General features: G+C 64.9%; 2 protein-coding genes across 6 annotated transcripts in view; both read left to right on the top strand.

Annotated features, from left to right (window-relative positions):
• Positions 1–2,656, top strand: part of NF2 (NF2, moesin-ezrin-radixin like (MERLIN) tumor suppressor) — a 52,812-nt gene extending 50,156 nt beyond the window's left edge. For 2 of the 5 annotated variants that reach the window (XM_074606262.1, XM_074606264.1), the window contains exon 17: positions 1,200–2,656. Coding sequence is in view for 2 of the 5 variants with exons in the window: in XM_074606259.1 (XP_074462360.1) it covers positions 1,200–1,250 (51 nt within the window). In the remaining 3 variants the exon portion in view is untranslated. The remainder of the gene's footprint in view (positions 1–1,199) is intronic. The other 3 variants (XM_074606259.1, XM_074606260.1, XM_074606263.1) reach the window with 2 other exon arrangements.
• Positions 2,657–14,536: 11,880 nt separating this feature from the next.
• Positions 14,537–22,882, top strand: CABP7 (calcium binding protein 7). Its single transcript, XM_074606286.1, has 5 exons — positions 14,537–14,788; positions 18,922–19,065; positions 20,745–20,857; positions 21,523–21,676; positions 21,823–22,882. Exons 1-5 carry the CDS (start codon positions 14,680–14,682, stop codon positions 21,948–21,950), a joined length of 648 nt encoding a protein of 215 aa, XP_074462387.1. The 5' UTR covers positions 14,537–14,679; the 3' UTR covers positions 21,951–22,882.
• The last annotated feature ends 358 nt before the right edge of the window (positions 22,883–23,240 follow it).

Here is a 23,240-nt window from a genome sequence, read left to right as displayed (position 1 = left end):
CTGGACCCCAAGGGTTTTATTGTGCCGTGATGAGGCGCAGCGGGACCGGCGCCTTCCGTCAGGGCTTCTCTGCATTTCCCAAATGCAGCCTGAAAGCTGCGGCCACGCTAATTGCGTTGATTGAATCTGTGGCCCCTCAGTGGCCTTTGCTCGGGGGGAAGGTGGTGTCGGCAGCAGAGAGCAGTCGTGGTCCCATGCCCAAACCCAGGCTGGGCGGAGGGTGGCTGGAGAGCAGCCCTGAGGAGAAGGACCTGGGGGTGTTGGTGGATGAGAAGCTCCACACGCCCCGGCAACGTGCGCTGGCAGCCCAGAAACCCCCCGCAGCCCGGGCTGCATCCCCAGCAGCGTGGGCAGCAGGGCGAGGGGGGGATTCTGCCCCTCTGCTCCGCTCTGTGAGACCCCCCTGCAGTGCTGCCTCCAGCGCTGGGGCACCAACAGCAGAAGGACACGGAGCTGTTGGAGCGGGGCCAGAGGAGGCCCCGGAGCTGCTGGGAGGGCTGGAGCCCCTCTGCTGGGAGGACAGGCTGAGAGAGCTGGGGGGGTTCAGCCTGGAGGAGAGAAGGCTCCGGGGAGACCTTGGAGCCCCTTCCAGTCCCTAAAGGGGCTCCAGGAAAGCTGGGGAGGGGCTCTGGAGCAGGGAGGGGAGCCACAGGATCACAGGGAATGGTTTTACACTGGGAGAGGGGAGATTGAGATGAGATGTGAGGAAGCAATTCTTGGCTGTGAGGGCGGTGAGCCCCTGGCCCAGGTTGCCCAGAGAAGCTGTGGCTGCCCCATCCCTGGAGGGGTTCAAGGCCAGGTTGGCCGGGGCTTGGAGCAACCTGGGCTGGTGGGAGGTGTCCCTGCCCAGGGCAGGGGGGTGGCACTGGGTGGGCTTTAAGGTCCCTTCCAACCCAAACCATTCCATGATTCTGTCCCCCAGCCCAACCTGCCCCCCCCTTGCCCTGCGCTTTGCCTTCGGGCCGTGCTTGTTGGAGCTGGGGATCGGTGGAGGTCCCTGGGCTGGGGCTGCTGAGGCCGTGCACGAACATCCCTGCTTCTGCCTTCCCTGGTGTTTCGGGAGGGACAGGGGCTGGGCCAGGAGGGGATGGATGGAGGCAGCAGCTCCCTCCTGCCCAGCCTGGTGCCCCCCCTGCTGGGGGATGAAGCTGGGGCCGGGTGCCCGTCCCCCTTCAGCCACCCCCTCTGCTCTCTTGCAGCTCACCCTACAGAGCACCAAGTCCCGCGTGGCCTTCTTCGAGGAGCTCTAGGATGCGACCAGCCGCTCCGCACCACTGCTGCCCGCTGAACGGAGCATCCCCCCCCCACCCCTACAGCATCGGCGTGCCCCAAACGGGGCCGGGGGAGCCGGGCATTGCCCCCCGGTGTCCTGCCCCCCCCGCCGCGGGGTGCTGCCAACCTCTGCACGCCGACGGACTCGGGTGCCCACGGACTGTGTGACGTTCTCTAGCTTAGCGTCCCTTCACCCTCCTCCCTGGCCCTCTTTTTTTTTTTTTTTTTTTGGTTTTCCCAGCCTTTTTCTGTGATTTTTTTCTAGCCTAGTTTTTTTAGCCTTGGCCTTCCGCTTGGTGCCGGGGTGGGGGCTGTGACAGTGCCTCCCCCCTCAACCCAAGCCTGGCAGCCAACGGGGCAGCGTGCGGAAGGGTGTCCCTCAGCGGGGATGCCGTCCCTCCGGGCTGCCTTCTCCTGCCGGTCCCGGAGCCTTCTCCGGTGATGGCCGGAGCTCCATTAGGAAGGCAGAGCATGTCCTAGTGGAGTGCTGTAAATCAGGGGCCAGCGCGCCGGCGCCCGGCAGAGGTGGGAGGCAGGAGGCAGGCGGGCAGGGAGCGGGATGGCAGCGGGGGCCCCGGGCTGCGGGGATTAGGGCAGGAGGTGGGGAGGAAGGCCCCCTCCTCCTCCTCCTCTCCGCAAGGGATAAGGAGCAGGAGAACAGCTAATGCCAACCAAATGAAACCTTTTTTTATTATTATTATTATTGTTTGGTTTTTTTTCCTGCAAACTGTGACAAACCTGTGCAGCTTGAGGCCAAGGGGGGGCTCTGGGGGCTGAGGGCTGGGCTCCTGCTGGGTGCCCCGGTCTGGCAGCCCCCCCACACGATGTGCCCCCCCCCCCCCCCAGCTCCTCCGAGCCCCTCCCTGGGCTGCCTGCTCCTGCCCGTCCTTAAGCGGGTGCCTTTGCTCACAGCTCTTACCCCCCCGGCGGCGGCCGCGGGGGGGGAACGGGGATGCCTTGACTTTTCCTTCGTGTCTCCATCCCAAATCCTGCCCTCTGCTCGGGACCGGGGGGTGGGGGGGTGGGTGGGGGGGTGGTGGAAAACCTCCCTTCCAGCTGCGATTTACCCTTTAAGGGAGCCGGTGCTGCCCTGAGCATCCCCCGCATCCCCTGGGGACCCCCAATTCCTCCCTCCCACAACCTCACCTGACCCACAGCCACTCCGGAGGGTCAGCCCCTGGGGCTCAGCACCTCGTAAATCGCGTCCTGAACCCTTTTTTTATTTAAAACAGCTCTGCCTCGGATCGACTCCCCGCACGTGGCTGCGATTCGGCTGCCCGTGGCCTGGCACAGCCGCTTTCCCGTTCCCCTGGACTCTTGTACTGGGAAGAAATAACCGTTTTCTCATTTGTTTTAATAAAAATTCAAAGCACTAGGAGGGGGAGCTGGGACTTGTTCGGTCTTTTTTCTTGGGGAAAAACCTCCCAAAGCCCTTCGCTGCGGCAGTTAAAAGCAGGGGGGGAGGTTTTAATGGGGAGGTTTTAATGGGAAGCACGTCTGGGGCCGTGGGATCCCTCCGGGAGCTCTCTGCGGAGCCGGGGTGGCATCCCGCTCCCCGTCGCTCCGGGGGTCCCGCTGTCCCCACTCCCGTGGGCTCCTCCATCCCTGCTTGCTGCCCGTTTCCCTCCCGGGGTTCGGGGTGCCCGGCGGGGGGCTGAGCCCCATGTTTGCCATCCCCGGGGCTCTGCCCGTGGCTGCCTGCACTCAACATGCCTGGAATAAATAACCGATACGCTGCATTGACCTCCATTTTTTAATTAATCACCGATAAAACCCCTTTGGGGACCCGGCTGAGCTGCCAGCCCTGAGCTGGGGCTGCCGGTGGGGCTGCACCGAAGCACCGTCTGTGCCAAACCTCACCACGGCCGGGCAAGACCCAGCGCGGCGGGGGGTAGGGGCTGCTCCCGGTCGTACCCCCCCCGGCCCCGCTGCGACGGGATGCGCTCAGCGATGGATGGATGCGCTTGTTTATCCGCTCACGGCAGCCAAACCCCGGGAGACGAAACGCAGCTCCTGGCGAGGGCTCGTCCTCGGGTGGGCTGGGGGCGATGAGGGTTGGTGGTTTTATTTTTTTTTTCCCCTTTTTTGTTGTTTTAAGCAGGGCTGAGGGAGGCGGGATGGGGTGGGGGGGGGTGGTTTGGCACGGGGATGCTGGTGGGGGAGCAGGGGAGATTTCGGGGCTGCGGGGAGGCAGCGGGCGAGGGAAGCGGAGGGTGACCTGATTTCCCACGCGTGGGGTGGGAGCGCTGCCCGCAGCCGCCCGTGTCAATAATGCAGCTGGTGTGCTGCCTGCCCTGCCTGCCCTGCCTTCATTGCACTGCCTGCCCTGCCTGTCCTGCCTGCGCTGGCTACCCTGCCTGCATTGCACTGCCTGTGCTGCCTGTGCTGCCTGCCCTGCCTGCATTGCACTGCCTGCACTGCCTGCACTGCCTGCGCTGCCTGCATTGCACTGCCTGTGCTGCCTGCCCTGCCTGTCCTGCCTGCGCTGGCTGCCCTGCCTGCATTGCACTGCCTGCGCTGCTTGGTCTGCCTGCGCTGCCTGCATTGCACTGCCTGCCCCGCCTGTCCTGCCTGCGCTGGCTGCCCTGCCTGCAGTTGCCTGCCTGTGCCCACTGCGCTGCCTGCATTGCACTGCCTGTGCTGCCTGTCCCGCCTGCGCTGCCTGCCCTGCCTGCGCTGCCTGCATTGCACTGCCTGCACTGCCTGCACTGCCTGCGCTGCCTGCATTGCGCTGCCTGTGCTGCTTGTGCTGCCTGCATTGCCTGCATTGCCCTGCCTGCGCTGCCTGCTGCCTGCCCTGCCTTCCCTGCCTGCACTACCTGCAGGGAGCGGGCAGAGCTGGGGATTTGGCCCCAAAGCGAAGCCGAAAAGGCCTTTCCCAGCCCGGGCCGTGGCAGCGGGGCCGGGGCGGCAGCGCTGGGGGATGCAGCGCCTGCGACGGGGGCCGGGGCCAGCGCAGGAGGGTCCCCGATCCCTCAGAGGGGCCGCGTGCAGTGGGACCCCGCACGCTCACAGCACTGCGCGCTTGCGGCACCCTGCAGCCGCAGCACTGCACGCACCCGCAGCATTGCACGCACCCGCAGCATTGCACGCTCACAGCACCCCGCACCCACAGCGTTGCGCACTCACGGCATTGCACACTCGCAGCCTAGTGTGCGTGTAGAGTTGCGCACTTCCAGCCTTGCGCACTCCCAGCGCTGCGTGCTTACAGCGTTGCACACTCGCAATCCCAGGTGCTCACAGCACCGCACGCTTGCGACCACGCACGCTCACAGCACCGCGCACTCGCAGCACCGTGTGCCTGCACCATTGCACACTCGCAGCACTGCACGCTCACAGCACCCTGCGCCCGCAACATTGCACGCTCCCGGCACTGCACGCTCGCAGCCTTGTGTGTGTGTGGGGTTGCGCATTTCCAACCTCGCACACTCCCAGCACTGCACGTTCACGGCATTGCACGCTTGTAATCCCACATGCTCTCAGCGTTGCACGTTTGCAGCACCCTGCACCCGCAGCACTGCATGCTCACAGCACCCTGCGCCCGCAGCATTGCGCACTCACGGCATTGCACACTCGCAGCCTTGTGTGTGTGTAGAGTTGCGCACTTCCAGCCTTGCGCACCCCTAGCGCTGCGTGCTTACAGCGTTGCACACTCGCAATCCCAGGTGCTCACAGCACCGCTTGCTTGCAACCACGCACCCTCACAGCACCGCACACTCACAGCACCGTGTGCCCGCACCATTGCACGCTCGCAGCACTGCACACTGACGGCACTGCACGCTCGCAGCACCCTGCGCCCACAGCGTTGCACGCTCCCGGCATTGCACACTCGCAGCCTTGTGTGCGTGTGGGGTTGCGCATTTCCAGCCCTGCGCGCTCCCAGCGCTGCCATGAGCACTTGCAGTCCCGCATGCTCCCAGCGTCGCACGCTTGCAGCACCCTGCGCCCGCAGCATTGCGTGGCATCGCGCGCTCGCGGCCTTGTGTGTGGACAGGGTTGCACGCTCGCAGCCTGGCACGCTCACAGCATCCCATGCCTCCCGCCCTGCACGTTTGTAGCCTGGCACACTGGCAGCGCCCCCCCCCGCCCCCCCGGCTCCCCGTTTGCACACTCACAGCCTGGCACACTCGCAACCTGGCACACTCGCAACCTGGCCCAGGTACTGGCTCCCTGCCCACCCTCCCGCGGCACCACCGGGGCCGTTCCTCCGCTTTCAGAGGAAATCTCATTCTCTTTTTTTTTTTTTTTTTCCCCTTTGAGCAGAATTAAACCCACCAGAGCGGCGGCAGCAGCAAGGTGGTGGTGGTGGTGGTGTGGGGGGGGTTGCCTTGCAATGACTTTGCCCAACGAAAAAAACCCCATCCCAAGTACCCCAATCACCCACTTGGGTGATTCCCAAGTACCTCTCCCGACGCCCTCCTCCTGCCACGGATTCTTTAGGAAGGAAATCGTGATTTTTTTTGCTAAGCCCAGGCAGTAACTGAGCGTTTCGGCAGCGGTTCTCCGTGCGCTGGGGGTGGCTTTGTCACTGGCTTGGGGACAGGTTTGTGCCCAGCGCTCGGATAAGGGCGATTTGTTGGTTCCATGAGTGTCCCTGTCCCCAAAGCCTCCTCGACTCACGGGTTTTTCCCTTTCAAACCATTAAATACTCTCAAAAAATAGAATGAAACGCTGAGAAGCCGGGGATGGCACCCATGGATGTGGGGGCCACTGGGGTGGAGGGGCCGCAGGGTGGCCCGTGGGTGTCCAGGCCAGGACCAGGAGCCTGCGGGGGGGGTCAGGGTGCTGGTTTGGTGCCCACCCAAAATGTGCACGGCTTCGGCTGGCAAAACCTGGCCGGAAAGGGCCTTTTGGGGGGGGAAAGACGGGATGGATGGGGAAACTGAGGCAGGGATGGCTCTAGTGTGGCCTCCCCACACCCAAAACTCCAACTCCACACCCCCGGCCACCCCCCTGCACCACGGGGTGCTGCGCTGGCGCTGGGTGCACCAACAGCAGAAGGACACGGAGCTGTTGGAGCGGGGCCAGAGGAGGCCCCGGAGCTGCTGGGAGGGCTGGAGCCCCTCTGCTGGGAGGACAGGCTGAGAGAGCTGGGGGGGTTCAGCCTGGAGAAGAGAAGGCTCCGGGGAGACCTTGGAGCCCCTTCCAGTCCCTAAAGGGGCTCCAGGAAAGCTGGGGAGGGACTCTGGAGCAGGGAGGGGAGCCATGGGATGAGGGTGGATGGTTTTACACTGAGAAAGGTCAGATTTAGACTAGGTCTCAGGAAGAAATTCTTCATTTTGAGAGTGGTGAGCCCCTGGCCCAGGGTGCCCAGAGAAGCTGTGGCTGCCCCATCCCTGGAGGGGTTCAAGGCCAGGTTGGACGGGGCTTGGAGCAACCTGGGCTGGTGGGAGGTGTCCCTGCCCAGGGCAGGGGGTGGCACTGGGTGGGCTTTAAGGTCCCTTCCAACCTGAACCATTCTGCGGTTTCCGTAGGGGAAGTGTGTCTGCACGGGGCTGGGGGTGCCTGGGGAGGTGCGTTTGCACGGGGAGGTGAAGCAGGGAAGTGCAGTCCCGCACCCCAGCCATGTCGGGGGGCAGCGGGCGCCCTGGCACACAGGACGGGTGCTCGGAGCCGGCACATGGGAGTTAGTCAGCACGGGGCCGGCTCTGACTCATGGCTTAATGGATTCAGGCTGACACGCCATGGCACGGCACAGCGTGGCACGGCAGGCACCTGGCCACAGGCCACCGTGGGCACAGGCTGGAGCTGGGGGGGGGGCCGGGGCACCCAACAGCTATGGGTGGCTCTTGCGGGGTCGCTCTCTACCCACCAGCAACAGGAGCCAGCAGAGGGAACTAGGGGAGCAGCCCATGGGACACCCCATCGCTGGTCTTGGGCACCCTGGGGAGCTCGGGGCACCCATGGGTGCTCAGCCCCCAGGTGGTTCGGGTCTGGGTTGCAGGATGACAATGTAAAATGCTGCTCCCCAGGGGCAAAGCCAGGCAGGGTCCTGCTCTCCAGGGACAGCGTCTTGGGGACATGGGGACCTTATTCCTCCCTTTGCCAGCAGCTGCCAGCCTCGTGGCATCCCCGCTGTCCTCATCCATCCTCATCCATCCTCATCCATCCTCATCCATCCCCGCCGGTACGGGCTGATGGCCGGCACAGCGCTGCCGTCTGCGTCCCTCCACCTTTGCCTCTTCCCAGCCCTTTGTCTTCCAGGGAGAAAAAAGGGAAAGAAAATGAAATGAGGAGGGAGAGGAGAGGGGAGAGGCAGCCTCGCCGGGGGGATGGCCCCCAGGGCCGCCCTGCTCTGCGCAGAGACCCGGCCAGCTCAGTGCATCTCCCCCTGCCCCGACACCTCCCCTGGGGCAGCTGCCGCAAAGCTGTAATTAAAAGCCCGACGACGTGTGTCTTGTCGGCTTAATTAGGGGCTTAACAGGCTAAGAGGGAGGATTGACGGTGGGGAAGCTGCAACTCCGGAGCCGAAACCTCCAGCTGGTACCAGCGGTGCCCCCTCAGCCACCGCGGCAGAGCACCGGGGAGGGGATGATATACGGATGCTATAAAATAAAAAGCACATGGAGCTGCTCCAGCCACCGCAATTTCCCCGCGGGCGGAGGATGAATCGCCGGAGGCTGCTCGGGCCGAGCGGGGGGATGCTGGGCGAGGGGTGATGGGGTGCAGGACCATGTTGTGGGGTGCAGGACCATGCCGTGGGGTGCGAGGCCATGCGATGGGGTGCAGGACCGCGCCGTGGGGTGTGGGACGGCATGGTGGGATGCAGGACCATGTGCCGGGTTGCAGGATCATGCCATGGGTTTCAAGACGACATGGTGGGGTGCGGGATCATGCGATGGGGTGCCTGACCTTGTAGTGGGGTGCAGGACCGCACAGGGGTGCAGGATGCTGTGATTTGGTACAGGACCATGCAGCAGGGTGTGCAAGCATGCAGCTGGGTGTAGGACCACGTGGTGGGGCACAGGACCACACGGTGGGATGCAGGACAATGCCGTGGGGTGCAAGACCACACAGTTCGGTGTAGGCCCATACAACACACCTGGGACCAGCCATTGTCCAAGAGAGCTCAGGAGCTGCTGCCCTGAGAGCACAAGGGCCAATATTTTCCCAGGCACGGAAGAGACTGAGCCGGCGCTGCCGACCAGCACGTGGCCCTGATGGGGACATGGCCCTGGGGAAGGAGACGCCACCTCAGCCAGGATCCCACCAGCCAGGATCCCTTCACCCTCGTCATTAACTTTCCCTCCCCTAATAATCACCTTGGGCAGCATCATCCCTCCTGGCCTCCTCAGGCATCTGCTGCCTCCACTGCTCGGGGAGCCCCGGGGCCGGATCCGGACCAGGAATGCTGGAATCCTGCTCCCATCACCTCCTCCCACCCGGACACGGTATCACCTGCTGTGGGGACATTGGGCATCATCAGGATCCTGCTGGGATGCTGCCTGCAGCTGGCCTGGGCATCGTGGTGCTGGGTACCACCATGTCCTGGCATCACAGCATTGGGCACTGCCGGGTCCTGGCATCACGGCACCGGGTACCACCAGACCCTGGCATCATTGTGCCAGGCCACCCCGGGGCCAGCAGCGGCTCGCAGCATCCTGGAGAGACGGAGCGAATGTTGCTACCTGATGGCGTTGCTGATGGCGGGAGTCTCCTGGCGAGCACGGCCTGTGTGCCGACGGCAGGATGGGAGCGGGGCCTGGCCCAGCACAGCTGTGTCCTGAAGGCACGTCTTCTTGGAAAGAGGGTTGTTGGGGCCGTTTCTCAACAGTCTTAATGCTTGGCCAAGGGGTTTGCTTTGGGGTCTGACTTCAGCCTTGGCTGTAGCAAAGAAAAGCCGCTCGGTGACCTGCCGGGTACCAGCATCCACCCGTGTCACCGACGCACAGGCGCCGTAATGCGGATTTTGCTGCATTTATTCCTCTTCCTGGGGCTGTCGCTGAGGGCAGGGGCTGAAGGTCAACCTCACGTGGTGCCTCTGGGGCTGAGCACGGCTCTGCCATCGCTTTCGCTCCCTTCTTGTGTGCTGCTCTCGAAAACCCAGATCCTTCCCGGGCAGGCTGTGCTTCCCGGGGATCTTTTATTTTTTATTGCAGTTAAAGAGTTTAAGAAGGTCCTTGACTGGGAGTTGTGTCCCCACTCGGTCTCTTGGCAGGAGCAAGCGGAGTCGCCGCCACCCTTAGCATGCCAGGCTGCATCCGCTGGAGGGATGCTAAGAACAGGCTCATTTCAATTTTTCCCAGTTTTCATAACGAAAAACTAACCCTAAGCAGAAGTCTAGCCTCGTCCCATGGAGGGGCTATTTTGCCTCCTGAGAACCCAACTTAAACGGGGCTCTCCAAGCCTTTCCCTTTCTCCCTTCCCTCCCCACCTGCGTCATCTGCCCAGCGCTTTTCCCGCCGTTTCCCTCATCGCGGGAGTGGTTTGCTCCAAAATACATCCCAGAGTCATGCCGGGTAGCGGCTCCGAAACCTCCCCGGTGGGTTATCGCGGCCGCCCTCCCCGGGTTTAATATCAGGCGCTGGGAGCTGGCAGCCGGCGCGGCAGCGGGGATAACCTTGCGGCTCGGTACGTTGCAGCCATCCCTCTTCTTCCATCAAGCGTTCATTTAAGAAACATTTCACTAAATACCCAGCTGACAGCGAGGGCCCCGGGAGATTGATGCCTCCGGCGTCTCCGAGGGCTCGATGCCAGTCGGTGACTTTAAAATGACACAACGGCCACCCCGGGCCGCTCACGTCCCCTCCCTGTGCTCAGGGTGAGCGGTGTTACGTCCTGGAGGACACCGTGGTGCTGCCCCCACCCCAGGATCCTCAGGCTGCACCGGGGTGAGTTATCCGTGGGGTTGTCCTGCGGGATTTGAGGGCACCCAGACCACGTTTGCACCATCCCACCCCCATCTCTGCCAGGGGTACCCATCCCATCCCCATCCCATCTCCAACCCCGTCCCCATCCCATCTCCAACACCATCCCTGTCTCATCCCCGTGCCATCCCCATCCTATCCCCATCCCCACCCCCGTGAGGGATCCCCATTCCATCCCCATCCCCATCCTCATCCCGTCCTGTCCTGTCTCCAAGCCTGTCCCCATCCCATCCTCATCCCTATCTCATCCCCTCCCATCCCCATCTCGTCCCATCCCATCCCCATCCCCATCCTCATCCCCATCTCATCCCATCCCATCCCCTTCCCCATCCTCATCCCCATCTCATCCCATCCCCTCCCATCCCCATCCCCATCCCCATCCTCATCCTCATCCCCATCTCATCCCATCCCATCCTCATCCCCATCCCATCCCCATCCCCATCCCATCCCATCCTCATCCTCATCCCCATCTCATCCCATCCCATTCCGTCTCCAACCCAATCCCCATCCCATCTTCAACCCCATTCCCGTCCCTATCCCATCCTCATCCCCATCTAATCCTATCTCATCCCCAATCCCCATCCCATCCCTGCCAGGTTCCTTCTCTCCTCAGCAAGGACAATTGGGAATTTCAACTGGGGGACGTGGCAGAACCCAGACTTGCAAACGCCCGGACAAATGGAGTTGGCAGGACACGCTCTGGGCAGGGAGAGGATCCAGCACCGGAGTCTCTGCCGGGCAGGGGGATGGCGGGAAGGGAGAAGGGCACCTCGGCCCTGCCAGGGGAGGCTCAGTAACAAATGGGACAAGAAGATTAAATTAAAGATAAACCAGCGCCATCCCTGTGCCAGCACGGCTTTATTCCTTTTAATTCCCCCCCCTTCCCATCTTCCTGAGAGAAATAAAGACGATGATGTTGGGATGCGAACCCGGGAGCAAGCGCTCTTGAGGGCGAGATCCTCGCAAAGCTGCGAATAAGATGCAAAACACCAGGCCTGGATTGCGCTTCTCCTGCCTCGTTAGCGGGATCGGCTAATTAGGGTACCGCCCGCGGGTGTCGGGGAAGGTGCTGCTGCCACGGGAGGGACAAAGGGATGGAGGGAGAGGTGGCATTGACCTGCTGGCCCCAGCCCCCAGGGGAAAAAAGGGAGAAGGGTGAAGAGGAACCGCCGATAAAACAATGGAGGAATTACGAAGAGGAACATTTGCAACATCCAAGAGGTGCGGGAAACGCGTGGATCACTCGGCTGTGGCTGGGATTTTAAGCTGAAATCCCAGGGGTTTGGGGATGCCGCTGCCTCCATCCCATCACCTTGGCGCGCGGTGATGGACCGAGAGCTGAGGAAACCGATTCAGAGCTTCTCAACCCAAAATAAGTGAGGAAATGGAAGCCAAGGGGCTGCAGGGCGCAGCTTGTACCGGGGCAAGGTCCCAGCCTTCATCCCGGGAGGAAGAGGACGGTGCGGCCGAGCGGGAAGGGGGGCTCTGGCGGGTCTCAGGGGAAACACCGAGACCGCTCTGCCGATGAGCCCTAATGAGCGAAAAACCAATCACAACTTCAAATGCCATTAAGCCATTGTTTAATTCTTATTTTTCCCCCCGCTCCGTCCCCAGGGATGGAGCAGCGGGAGCCGGGCCGGAGCGGCTGCCTCCCGCCTCCGCAGGGAAGGATGCGCCGACAGGTCCCCCGATGCTGCCGAGAGCGGAGATCTGGGGGGATTCGTGGGGAAAAGCCCAGCAATTTGCGGTATTATTCCTGCTGGGTTTTGGGCGGTGAGAAATTAATGAGTTTCCGCCCCGGGGCCTCCGGTGGGCAAATGGAGAATTAATTGGGAGGGCGACTTCGTTAACATCGTGGAGCAAATTGATCCGCTAAGAAAAAAGGAGGAGATTTTCAATTAGGCTGGTTTGCCTTTTCGGGCTTCTTTCTCCCCAAAAAGTTGCTTATTATTGTCAGCACCCTCCCCCTCAGGGCCGCGGTGTGAGCGCAACCGCAGTATTAGACTCCGGAGACTCCCCATGTGCCCCCAGCGCCATCCCGAGCCCCGGGGGAGGATGAAAAAGCCACCCCCGAGCCGTGACATCCCGGGAGGAAGGATCCTGCCCTGGGAGGGAACCGACACCTCGCAGCACCGGGGATTGGATCATCCCTGAAATTCCCCAGCTCGGGAGCACGGCCGAGGGTTGGTTTTCCGCTGTCGGAGAAGGAAATTTCTCCCAGCGAAAAAATAGCTTAAAGGGGACCCCAACTGGTTAAAACCAACGGCGGCTGCACGGGCGGCACTGCCAGGAGGCGGCTGGGGAAGGCGAGGGGTTTTGGGGAGCCCCGGGGGGGGTGTGGGGGGTGTGGGGGGGTGTCCCGGCCGGCGGGGGAGGGTTGGAACCTCCATCTGCCCCCGAATTCTCGGCAGCGTTGGGCTGGATGAGGCAACGGCTGAGCCTGAGCGCGTGGCCGGGGGGTGCCGGGGGGGGGGATTTTAATGAAGGGGTTGGAACGGCAGGAACCCCATTCCAAAATGTTGGGGATTCTCCTGACAGTCCCAAGGCGAGAAGCACGTGTGGAGCCCGGCCGGCTGTGCCTCAGTTTCCCCATCGCTCTCGCGCATCCTCGCTATTCAGAGGAGGACCTGAGAGGTGCCGGCCGTCCCCTTTTCTCTTTCCCACCCCCTTATGGCTCCGGGGACGTTTTCCCTCTTGTCCCCAACCCCTTCCCCCCCACCACAGCCCCTCCAAAGCAGCCTCCGGCCGGGACCAGGGGCTTTGGCAGCCTCCCCGTGCCACCGTGCCTGGCCAGAGAGATGCCACCAAGGCACAGGGGACACTGTGACCCCCCCATCTCCCAACGGGCCGGGGTCTGGCACGGCCATGCTCACCCAGGGGGACGAGCCATGGCAGGTGGGTGGTGGGACGTGGCAGGAGAGAGGTCCCAGGTCCTGGGCTGCATCCCTGCCGTGGGGACACAGATGCCACTGGGACGTGGCACAGCGGGGACCTGCCCTGGTGTACGAGCCCAGCTGTGATTAATCAGTGACAAAGCGAGAAATGAGGCAAAAAAATGTGATCAGGGCCTGGGGGGAAGCGGGGGGTGACTGGAAACGGGGACGGAGGGCTTCGCTCCCGGCCCCGCTTCGATCCTCTTCCACGGCTCGTCTTTGCCCTGGTGCGGGAGCAGGAGGTCCCTGGTGTCCCTGCCACCCCCGCAGCACCCTGGGGACCTCAGGGTGACCAGTGCCCTGCCCCAGGGTGCTGCGTGCAGGGACATCGGGGTGGTGATGGCCTGGGGTGCTGCCTGTGGGGACCTCGGGGTGACGGCAGCCTGGGGTACCCAGTACGGGGACCCTGGGCTGACGACTGCCCGGGCACGGGGTGCCACGCACAGGGACCTGGGGGTGGTGGCACTGTGGGGTGCTGCGCGGGGTCCCCGGCCTGACGGCTGCCCCAGGAGCGGGGTGCCACCTGCGGGGACCGCGGGGTGATGGCTGCGCCGGTCCAGGGTGCTGCGTGCAGGGACTTGGGGGTGATGACAGCCTTGGGGTGCGGTGTGTGGGAACCTCGGGGTGACAACTGCCCGGACAGGGGGTGCCACAAGGACCCACCATCCGTTCTCCACCACCCAGTGTTCCCCCCCACGGCCGGGTGCCCCCCAGCAGCAGCGGGGCAGGATCCGGCCCGGGACGCTGACGGGTGGCTGTGACACCCTCTTTGTCGCAACTCCCCCCCCCCTCCCCACCCCTCCCTCCCCCGAGGGGAAGGCACCACCCCCCGCCCCCAGCCCCATTTGCCAGGCGGGACCGTTCAAAACCCGCCCGGCCCCGCCGCTTCTCCCCGGATTCCGCCGCCTCTTCTCCGGGGCCGCGGCCGAGGATGCTCCGTCTGCCGGCGGCGGCGCGGGGGGAGCGTGTGCGCGGCGCCGGGGGCTGAGCCAGCGGCGGGGAGCCGAGCCCCGGGACACTTAGCGGGGAGGAGGAAGAAGAAGAAGAGGAGGAGGAGGAGGGAAGAGGAAGAAGAAGAGGCCGCCCTCGGCCTCGGCCCCGCCATGCCGGGCCCCGCCGGGGAACGTGGCCCGGTGGCAGCGGCCCCCCGGGGGCTGTGAGCGGCCCGGGGCTGGCGGAGGGGGGGCCCCGGAGCGGCATGGCCAGCCCCGTCCCCCCCGCCGCCGCCGCCGCCGCCGCCGGGATTTAGCCGGTGCCTGGATGCTTTCACCTCCCGTTTCCACTTCGGGCGGGCATGTGCGCGGGGGAACCGGGCCGCCCCCAGCCTCCTCCGGCGCGGAGCCCCCCCGCGCCCTGACTCCCCGGTGAGGGGCTCCGCCGCCAGCCCCGTCCCGCCGCCGCCGGCCCCCGGAGGACGGGGAGCGCCCTCCCGCCCTGGGCCCCCCCCGGCCGGTGGGTGCCGGGCGGGGGGCGGCGGGCACCGGTAACTTGGGTTTTTTTTAGCGTCCCCGTTTCCCCCCCCCCCCTCCTCCCCCCGCCGCCCCGGTACCGGCTCCCCCCTCCGAGGAGATTTGGGTTTAAACTTTGGCTTTTGGGGAGCCCCGAAGATGCCTTTCCACCCGGTGACGGCGGCTTTGATGTACCGGGGGATCTACACCATCCCCAACATCCTCGCCGAGCAGCACCCCGTGGAGATCCCCGAGGACGAGCTGGAGGGTGAGCGGGATGGAGGGGGGGGGATCCGGGGTGGGGTGGGGGGGACACATCCCATGGGGAGGGGTGCGGGCTGCGACGGGGAGGGGGGGGGTCGGGGTGCGCGGTCCCGTCCCCCGTCCCCCTTCCCCCCCTCCCCGGGCGCCGTGGGGAGGCTGAAGGCGAGCGGGATGCGGATGGATGGAGGAGGAGGAGGAGGAGGGGGGGGTGGGGGGGGGAGGAAGGAACGCGTGGGAGAGAGCCGGGCAGAGGGAGAGGGTGGCGGGGGGTGTGTGTGGGGGGGTGTCCCGGCCCCGGTGTCGCCGTTGTGACAATATGACACAGCAGGGACCGGCGGTGGCGGAGCGGGGATGGACCACCCTCCACCCACCCCCCACCCCCCCAACCCCGGCGTGGCGGGGCCACCCTCCCCGCTGTCATAATATGACAGTGGCTGGCGGAGCGGGGGGCCCCGGGGGCGGCTGTCACCCGTGTCACCCCACCCGCGTCACGGCAGCCCCCACGCAGCCCCGGTGCCACCGGGCTCCGGCCGGGAGGAGTGGGCGGCGGGGCTCTGCCCACCCGTGCCATGAGCGGGGCCGGGCTCAGCTCGCTATCGTCAGAAAGGCTTTTTCCAGCCCAAAAGTTTGCCGGGACGGGTGCTACCGGTGCCCTCAGGCTCGGGGTGTCCCTGGAGAGCCCCCCCCGCCTCTGCCAGGCACGGGGGGAAAGGGGCTGCAGCACCCCCGGCCCCCATCGCTGCCCCCAGCATGGGCACCGCAGGGGAAACTGAGGCACGGGTGGCCCCCACACATGGCCCTGCTGCGCCTTCGGGAGAGGGTGAGGGGGGATGTCCCCTGGGGACTCCCCCTGGGGAAACTGAGGCACGGAGCCCCAAGGTTGGGGAGTGGGGGGGCTCCGGCCCCGAATCCTGGCCAGGACCCCCGAGCAGGCAGGGACGTGGGCTCACGCTGGGTGTGCAAGAGGACGCGCGTGTGTGTGTGTGTGTGTGTGTGTTCACAGCTCTGCGGGTTGTGTTGGCATGCAGTTCTGTGCCCATTTACAGCCTCACTGCAGGGGTTGTGTGTGTGTGTGTGTGTGCGCGCACGAGTGTGTACACGCACACCTCCCCACGGCACACCCTGTGCGTGTGCTCGCGCGGTGTTGTCACACGCACGGCCTCGCCACGGGGTGTCTGTGCCAGCGCGCGTGTGTGTGTGTACACACTGGCAGCGTCGCTGCAGCGTGTGTGTGCGCACACGTCCAGCGTCAGCGCAGCACGGGTTTGTACGCACAGCCCCGCTGCAGAGGGAGCGCGTTGTGTGTGTGTGTGTGCGCACAAGTATGGCAGCCCTGCAAGGGATGTGTGGTTGTGTGTGTGTGTACACGCGCGCACAAGAACATCACTGCACGGTGGCCCTGCATGTGTGTGCGCACACCTCCAGCATCACTGCAAGGTGGTTGTGTGGTTGTGGGTGTGTGTGTGCACGTCACTGCAAGGTGGTTGTGTGTGTGTGTGTGTGTGCACGTCACTGCAAGGTGGTTGTGGTTGTGTGTGCACAAGCACGGCGCTGCACTGTGGCTCTGTGCGTGTCTGCGTGTGTGCGCGCACACGTACAGCATCACTGCAAGGGGGGTGTGTGTGTGTGTGCGTGTGCGCACAAATACAGCATCGCCGCACTGTGGTGTTGTGTGTCCGTGTGTGCACACACAAGTAGAGCGTCACTGCAAGGGGGGGTGTGTGTGTGTGCGTGTGCGCACAAATACAGCATCGCCGCACCGTGGTGTTGTGTGTCCGTGTGTGCACACACAAGTAGAGCGTCACTGCAAGGGGGGTGTGCGTGTATGTGTGTGTGTGTGTGTGCACGAGTACGTCGCTGCAAGGTGGCTCTGTGTGTGTGCACGCACAAATAGAGCACCACTGCGAGGTGTGTGTGTGTGCGCGTGGACAAGCACGTCGCTGCAAGGTGGTTGTGTGCGCGCGCACGCACACCTACAGCATCACTGCAGGGTGGTTGTGTGTGTGTGTGTGTGTGCGCGCGCACAAGTAGATCGCTGCAAGCTGTGTGTGCACGCAGCCCCACTGCAGCGTGTGATTGTGTGGTGTGTGTGTGTGTACGCGTGCACACTCACCGCCCGCATGTGCTGGGGCGCTGTGGTCGCACCCAGCCTGGCGCAGCACCGAGGGGCGCCGGCAGGTCCCGGGGTGCTCCCGGCCTGGGGCTCCCCCCTCCCCCCCAGCACCCACCTGCGGCCGCGGGGATCGATGGCAGCAGCGGGAGCCCCAAGGTGACCCCACCAGGCGCCAGACACCTGCGTCGCGCCGGGGGGGACGTGCTGCCACCCGCTTCCGCCTCTCCCCCGGTCACCCTCCGCTCTGGGGGGACGTGTGTGACACCCAGCCGCACTCCCGGCCCTCGGGGCTCCGCGGTGGGGCTGGGAAGACGCAGGGTGCAAACCGTGAAGATGCAGGGACAAACCTCTGCTGGGCCGGGGAGAGTCGGGGTGTCCCAGGTTAGGGGGGGGACACACAACACCCCGCTAGGACCCCAGTCTGGCCACCGTTGGGACACGTCCTTGCTTTTCCCCCAGCGCCCTGAGCTGGGTGACAGCGCATCCTCTGGGATGAGCATCCTCGAAGGATGAATTTTGGGGGCGCCTGGGCCGGAGCGGGGCTCGCCGCGAGTGCCGGGGGAACGAGGAGCATCCCCCTGCCCAGGCAGGGATGTTGTCCACCGAGATGCTTTAGCCGTCAGGCCGGCAAGCCTAAAACCTCCAAAACTCCCCCAAAACACCTTGGAAGACCTCACTGATGGGCCACCGTCTGGGCAGGGTCGTCCCCAAGCGCTGGGGATCGATAGCACAACCCAACGTGGTACCCTGCCCCTTGGTGCTGCCCGGTGCCGGCAGCTTTGCCGCCTGGCGAGGGAAGAGGGCACCCACATCCATCCCGGCCTGGCTTCCCGGCGTTCCCGACACGATCTCGCCTGGTCCCATCTTTCCCATCAGCCTGGTTCCAGCTCCGCATATCGGGAGGGATAAAAAAGGCAGAAACTCCCTCAAAAAGGAGCCAAGCCCCGAGCGCGGCGGGAGGCGGGATGGAGCCGCTGGGCACCGGGAGGCTTTGGGGTGGGGGGGGAGCCACCCGGCGTGGCGTCGCCGTGCCTCAGTTTCCCCGCTGCCCTCTGAGCTTGGTACAGCCACCCCCCCCCCGGGGATTGTCCCCCACACCCCGGGGCTCTTTTTGAGCCAGAAACCCCAAATCCTGCCACTTTCTCCCCACCGTTGCACGGGAGAGGGCTGAGCACCCACGCAGCCCCGGCAAGGGTTGCTGTTATTTTTTGTCCGAAACGCGGCGCAGCTCCGGCACCACCCCGTAACCCCGGGATGGGTGCAGAGTCCCCAGGGAGGGGGGGACGGACATGGGTGCTGGCACACCCGGCACCCTCCCCGTGCCATCATGGGGGGGGCGCAGGGATGGTCCTCGCCGGGCCCCCACCCTGATGGGCGCCCTGAGCTCGAGAGCACACACCCCTCCCGGTATCCCCCCACCCCCCCCAACCACCCCCCCCAACACCCACATGCACACCCATCACCCACTCATTTCCAGTTACGCCCCCCCCCGCCATCGCGCCTCAGCCCATAACACCCCCCCCACCAGGACACACACACACAGAGTGTTACCTGGGTGGGGGGTGGGGGCTCTGGTCCCATCAGATTTGGGGTTTCTGGCTCAAAAAGAGCCCCGGGGTGTGGGGGACGATCGCCGGGGGGGGTGGCTGTGCCAAGCTCAGAGGGCAGCGGGGAAACTGAGGCACGGCGACGCCACGCCGGGTGGCTCCCCCCCCACCCCAAAGCCTCCCGGTGCCCAGCGGCTCCATCCCGCCTCCCGCCGCGCTCGGGGCTTGGCTCCTTTTTGAGGGAGTTTCTGCCTTTTTTATCCCTCCCGATATGCGGAGCTGGAACCAGGCCGATGGGGCTCGGGTCCGGCAGGGGTGGCAGCCCCTCGCGCCGTGCCTCAGTTTCCCCTCTGTAAGTGGGGGCTGGAGGGATGGGTGGCCCATTTGGGGCCACCAGCGCTGCCCACGGGGGATCTGTGGGGACCGGGGCTGGAGGGGGGGGGAATGGCCAGACTGACCCCTGCTCTCCCCCCGCAGAGATCCGTGAAGCCTTCAAGGTGTTCGACCGGGATGGCAACGGCTTCATCTCCAAGCAGGAGCTGGGCACGGCCATGCGCTCCCTGGGCTACATGCCCAACGAGGTGGAGCTGGAAGTCATCATCCAGCGCCTCGACATGGACGGTAGGACCCCCCCCCCCAACCTCCACCCCCCCCGCCCCGCCCCGGCAACCCCAGCACGGGGACGGGGACCCCCAGCACCCTCCCTTTGGTGAAACACCCAATTTGCCCCGTTTCCGCCCCGCTGGCTGGTGGCTGCTGGACCCGCTGCGGGATGCGGGATGCGGGAGGATCCAGGCTCTGCCTCATGCCCAGACCCTCCTGCTCGCCCATCATCATCATCATCATCATCATCATCATCGCCACCGCGCTTCGTTTTGGAAGATTTAACCATCCTGGAGCGTTTGCAGGCAGGAACGGCACCTCTCCTGGCTCGGCAAACCTGCTGGGACCGGGCTGTTGGGGCCGGATCCTGCACTCGGGGCTGGATCCTACGCCCCGGGTTGGATCCTGCCCCCCGGGTTGGACCCTGCCCCCCAGGCCATGCCCTCACCCCCAGCGGGCCATGCTGGCCATGCTCCTCCGGCACGGCACTCGCTGCCACCATCGGCCTGTCCCTGTCGCTCCCGCGCTCATCGGGACCTTAAAGAGCTCGTTAATTTATTGGTTTCCTTTCCCCCACCGCCCTCCCACCCCGGTTAAAAGCCTTTCCGGCAGCGCTGCCAAGCCGCTGCTCCCTTCATTACTCATCGTTAGTGCCGGCCTGACAGCCCCGACACCGGCATCCTCCGCAGCCGCAGGATACGGACAGCCTGGTGTCACCCCGGCTCTTCCCAGTGCCCTCCCCCCCCCGAGGGGTCACGGCCACCACGGGCGTCCCCAACTGCCATTAGGGTCCCAGCTGGAATTGGGGTTTCAGCTGGTGTTTGGGGTCCCTGATGGTGTTGGGGGTCCCCGGCCAGCACTGGGGGGGAGGGGCAGTCAGTATAGAGGGTCCCCATATGGCATTGGGGTCCCCAGCCAGCACTGGGGGTCCCCAGGTGGCATCGAGGGTCCTGTCTGGCACTGGGGACCCCAGCCGGTGTTGGGCATCCCAGCTGCTGTTGGGGGGGACCCCAAACTTTGTTGGAGGTCCCATCCCAGTGTTGGGGTCCCTAGTTGGTTTTAGGGGTCCCCAGGCAGCATTGGGCGTCTCCAGATAGCACTGGGAGGGGTCCTCAGACGGCACTGGGGTCCTGGCTGCCACTGGGGACCCCAGCCACTGTTGGGCATCCTGGCCAATGTTGGGGGACCCCCTAACTTTGCTGCGGGTCCCCAGCTGTTGCCGGGGTTCCCGACTGATTTTGGAGGTCCTTGACCAGCCACAGGGTCCTGGCTGGTATTGGGGGTGCCCAGCGAGTTTGGGGGTCCCTGCCTGGTGAAGTCCAAGAGTCCAAGGTCCCGTAATGCCGGCTGCTGCTCCGGACCAGCGCGGGTGGATACTAGTGACTCCTGGGTGGCATGGGGGGGGGGGGCGCTCTGGGTGCTGCCCAGGAACAGGGTCCCCCCGGGTGACCCTGCAGTAGGGTGTCCCCAAGCAGTGCCAAGCCCAGGAGGGGGGGGGTCTCCCCAAAAAACACTGAGGTTTGGAGCGGGGCCCCCCTGGGCTGCAGAGGGGTGGGTACCCTGAGCATCACCGAGTCCAGGCAGGGGGGTCCCTCCCCACCAGGCAGCCCCATGGGGACTCTTCGGGGGGATGGGGAGGGTGTCACGCACATCCCCATGCCTGGGCAGGGTGTGACAGGAGCCTCCGTGTCCCACAGGCGACGGGCAGGTGGACTTCGAGGAGTTTGTGACGTTACTGGGGCCCAAGCTGTCCACCTCGGGCATCCCGGAGAAGTTCCACGGCACGGACTTCGACACCGTCTTCTGGAAGGTAGGGGACCCCCACCTCCCGTCTGGGGTGCGGCAGCCCCGTCCCCCCCACCGAGGGCAGTGGGGGACGGCTCGGGGTCGGGGTCAGGGTCAGGGTTGGGGTCGGGATGAGGATTAGGGTCAGGGCTGGAGCTGAAGTTAGGGTGAGGGGGAAGGTCAGGATGGGGCTCCAGATTAGGGTCAGGGCCAGGGTTAGTGTTGGTGTAAGGGGTTAGGGTTGGGGTCAGGGTCAAGGTTAGGTTTAGGACCAGGGTTAGGGTCAGGTTTAGGGTTTGGGGTCAGGGTTGGGGTTAGGGTCCAGCAGAGCTCAGGCTCCAGGTTAGGGTTAGTGGAAAGGTCAGCCTTAGTCGGGTCAGGGTTGGGGTCAGGGTTACACCAGCCTCAGGCTTTCCTGTCCCAGCCACGGCACGGGGGTGGCAGAGGGTGGTGATGGCGGGCACCCACTGGGTGCCCTTCTGTGGAGCCACCAGCCCCCTCTGCCAGGGGGTCAGCGGGACACCAGCCCTTTCCCCATCAAAAACGGGGTCGTCCACCCAAAACGCAGCACCCAAGGGTGCCGGGGGAACCCCCCCCCCCCCCCCCCCCCAGCATCACTGTGCCCCCCCCACCCCTGACCATGGGGATTATCCCCCTGCCCGAGACCCCCCCTGCCCGCCCCCCCCGCAGTGCGACATGCAGAAGCTGACGGTGGACGAGCTGAAGCGGCTGCTGTACGACACCTTCTGCGAGCACCTCTCCATGAAGGACATCGAGAACATCATCATGACGGAGGAGGAGAGCCACATGGGCACGGCCGAGGAGTGCCCCGTCGACGTGGAGAGTGAGTGCCGGGCAGCGGGGAGGCCAAACACCCCCCCCACCCCAACCAACCCCGACGCCACGGGGATGGCAGCGGGTACGGGGCAGGGAGGGGGATGTGGGGTAACCCCCCCGCTCCCCGGCTCTCCCTCCCCCCCCCCTTCCCAGCCTGTTCCAGCCAGCAGATCCGGCAGACCTGCGTGCGGAAGAGCCTCATCTGCGCCTTCGCCATCGCCTTCATCATCAGCGTGATGCTCATCGCCGCCAACCAGGTGCTGCGCAGCGGCATGAAGTAACGGGGGGCCGCCCCGAGCGCCTGCCTGCGCCCACCGACGGGGAGCCACGGCTCCAGCGGGGCGTCCAGAGATATATACACACACACACATATATACTGGAATCAGCCACAAATCTCCCTCCCGACACACACACGCCCCCCGGGAGGGGGGCAAACCCGAGGGGGGGGGAAGACCCGCGCCGGGTCCCCGCTGTCCCGGGGCGATGGGATCGCCTGGCTGTCTGCAGAACATGGCAACTTGGATGAAAGACACACAAACACACACACAAAAAAAACCCCCAAACCTCCCCTCGCTGGAAAAAAAAACAACCACCAAACCCAACCGTAAGTGCATGTAACGTGCATGGAGCCCCGTGTGCTGCCCCCTCCCCGCGCCGGGGGCGGGTTGCCCCCACCCCCGGGCGTAGGATCCCGTCGGATACACCGATACTAGCGTCTATAGCTCTATATTTATGATAAAAACCAAATCATCCCCTAAGCAATACACGCGCCTGAGGTGGTTTCTAGTCCGAGGTGGGGGCGTTTGCATGGACTTGGCTGCCAAGGGCTGGATTTCACACCACCCCCCACCCCCCACCTCCCCCCGTCCTGTCCCCGTGCCTCAGTTTCCCCACCCGCCCGATGGGGGGACGACGCTGACCTCCCGCTTGATGCACTTTGAGCTGACACCCCCTCCCCCTCCCACCCCGGGAAGAGCCAGAGAGACCCCAAGGATGGGGATCCCCCCCCCTGCCCTGCACCCCCCCCCCCCCCCCCCAGCCTGTATGTAGCACCCACCCGGGCACGGGACGGGTTGGGATTTGGGGCCGTTTCTCATTCTTTGGAGTTGTTTTGGGATTTGGGTTGTTGGTGGGCTTTTTTTTTTTTTTTTTTTTTTTTTCTCCCCCCTTCCTGGTTGGTTATTTCTGATCTGAAATAAAACTGGGATTTCTGAAGCGCTCTTGGGCTGCTGGGGCTCCTGGCGGGGGGGGGGATGTGGGGAGAGAGGGGGGGAGGATGCGATGGGGCAGGGTGATGGGTGCCGGGTGGGTGTAGGGCCATGGGAGCACCCATGGGTGCTGCTGAGCCGCTCTCAGCACACTCTCTGCGTGGCCGAGTCCTCCCGACGAGGGGGGCAACGGCCAGGGGTCTGTGACCCCCCCCCCCCATCCAGCATCTCGGGGGGGGGGCTGGAGCATCCCCAAATCTGGGGCTGGAGGGGACCCGGCTCCTTCCCGGTGGCTCCCAGCAGCGCCGGGGGCGTTACACCCCCTGTGTCTGGCTTTGGATCCTGCCCTTTCCCAGGGACGGG

The sequence above is a fragment of the Larus michahellis genome, chromosome 13 (assembly GCF_964199755.1).
Source record: "Larus michahellis chromosome 13, bLarMic1.1, whole genome shotgun sequence".
NCBI classification, from domain to species: domain Eukaryota; kingdom Metazoa; phylum Chordata; class Aves; order Charadriiformes; family Laridae; genus Larus; species Larus michahellis.
The sequence above is the reverse complement of the archived record's forward strand: the minus strand, read 5'-3'. Positions and strand labels throughout refer to the sequence as shown.

Coding starts and splice junctions, on each gene's coding strand:
- CABP7 (XM_074606286.1), top strand. CDS start 14,680: ATGCCTTTCCACCCGGTGACGGCGGCTTTGATGTACCGGGGGATCTAC. Junction 20,858..21,522: donor TCGACACCGTCTTCTGGAAG/GTAGGGGACCCC, acceptor CCCCCCCCGCAG/TGCGACATGCAGAAGCTGAC. Junction 21,677..21,822: donor GTGCCCCGTCGACGTGGAGA/GTGAGTGCCGGG, acceptor CCCCCTTCCCAG/CCTGTTCCAGCCAGCAGATC.